This window comes from Echinococcus granulosus (genome assembly GCF_000524195.1).
Source record: "Echinococcus granulosus chromosome Unknown EG_S00010, whole genome shotgun sequence".
NCBI classification, from domain to species: domain Eukaryota; kingdom Metazoa; phylum Platyhelminthes; class Cestoda; order Cyclophyllidea; family Taeniidae; genus Echinococcus; species Echinococcus granulosus.
In genome coordinates this window covers 18,011-19,819 of record NW_020170390.1, presented here as the reverse complement: position 1 = coordinate 19,819, position 1,809 = coordinate 18,011, and the positions used below count along the sequence as shown (strand labels likewise).

Genomic DNA, 1,809 nt, shown 5'->3' with positions numbered 1-1,809 from the left:
GTTTGGAGGGAGAAAAAAGCAAAAGAATTATAAAAGTAATACTCCAGAGGCCAATGCAGAGGGGATTTCAACACCATGGATTGAGCCCCCTGCCCAGACGGAGACTCCAAGTAGGGTGGAGTGCCCACCCAGGCCGGTCAATACCTGTGAGGAACTCGTTGATCGAGATTTCAACATGATGTTGTTTAAGGTGGCCAAGGAACTTATCATGGATGAATATCAAAAGAAGAAAAACTGCGAACCTGAGGAAAACGACGAGTGGTTGCGGGCTTTCGAGATGGTGGTTAAATTCGACAACGCCAAAGACATTAGGGCCGCACAATTGAAACACGAGGAGATGAAGCTAGAATCGAAATACCTCAAGAAAGGACAAGCAAAACACTTTAAGCGAAGTGGACTCAATGGTGGCGGTGGTCGTGGTGGAAATGATGTCCATCAAAACGAAGCCACGGTGCCCGATGATGGAGATGGAAGAGGAGGAGGCGCTGCTGAGGGAGAGTGCCGACGTAGGAGCAAACTTGATCATCTCTACGACCTAATTTACGCCTTACGAGGTGCTCCAAGAAAAGGAGGATGGAAACGAAATCAGTTAGCTCTACCTTCGAATGTTGGTCAATCCGCTGCTACCCAGCTAGTACCCGTCTATTTGCCATGGGAGTTGCCTCAAAACGACCCCTATGGCGCATACTATACAGACAGCTATGGGTACGAAAATCAGGGTTATTATCAACAATGCTAATCAGAGCTTTCTATAAAAACATAATTTTGCTGGGTGAATGGAACATTTTCTACTTTTCGTCACCGAAACGTGTCAAACCAACCAGCTCCTGGGAAAATGGTATGCAAGTCCCACTAACCGTAGAGAAGGGGCTCACGTTAGAAGCTGCAAATAATTTTACCACACTTTGCTCGATGTCAGCAAACTGTCAACTTACTGAGCCTATGGGATGAGAGGCCACTTTTGATGAAAACTGGGCTTACTTGAACTACGGGGATGATTCGTTATGTAGTAAAGGGAAATGGCGATTAGGCCAATGCATTGGGGCTCTTTGTCAGGGTGGGAGGGGTATGCTAAGCGTCTTGATAGGCGGTTTCCATACAATGCATCAAAGTTATGATGCGCGAGACCATTTCAGATCCTAGCAATGGGCTGGGATATTCGAGTAATCTCCTGTTCAGCATTCATTGCTCAAAACTGCGCTTCAGTTACAGCGCTTTTGGATTCAGGTCTTCACGTCTTCTTAGTAAGCATCGAGTGTTTTACATGATGTGGCATCCCAAGTCCTCCCTACGGTTGTGATAACTCCAAGTAGTATGAAAGAGCATGTATCACTAATGTTCAGGAGAGCAGAGAGGCCACTGGCACGACCCGAAGACCATACCTCAGAGCGCGAGTACAAGATGCAGAGGCTGAAATAACCACGTGGTCAAACACATTGTCAATTTACTGCAGTAATGTAAGTAAGGCGTATCGCATTTATCAAAACCCATTGCCGATTGGGAAAACAATCCTCAAATGCGTAGCTACAAGTACTACCGTGCCCATTCAATACAGTGCTGACTTCAACTAGGGCCTTACCAGTGGTTAGAGCGCCTCAAGTCCACTTGATGCGACTGGACCTTACGTGGAAACGAAACTCAGTTCTGGATCACAATGCTGCAAAAGTTAAAGCATAATTCCCGAACGCCTGAACCTAAACGCTTGCCATGCCATGCATCTGACTCAGACACTCTTCGCACATTTCACACTCAACAATGGGATGGGGCGGGGCTCGGTCGTTACATTTGGAAAATGTCTTAAAAATTACC

The 1,809-nt window shown here is 46.4% G+C and overlaps 1 protein-coding gene across 1 annotated transcript in view; it reads left to right on the top strand. All coding sequences in view use genetic code 11, as the record gives it.

Moving 5' to 3' along the window:
• The window catches only part of EGR_02201 (hypothetical protein), a gene marked incomplete at both ends in the record, with an annotated part of 2,507 nt that extends 1,768 nt beyond the window's left edge, over positions 1–739 (top strand). The window contains one exon of the mRNA XM_024491450.1: positions 48–739. Within this exon, the coding sequence (XP_024353956.1) occupies positions 48–739 (692 nt within the window). The remainder of the gene's footprint in view (positions 1–47) is intronic.
• Positions 740–1,809: the final 1,070 nt, after the last annotated feature.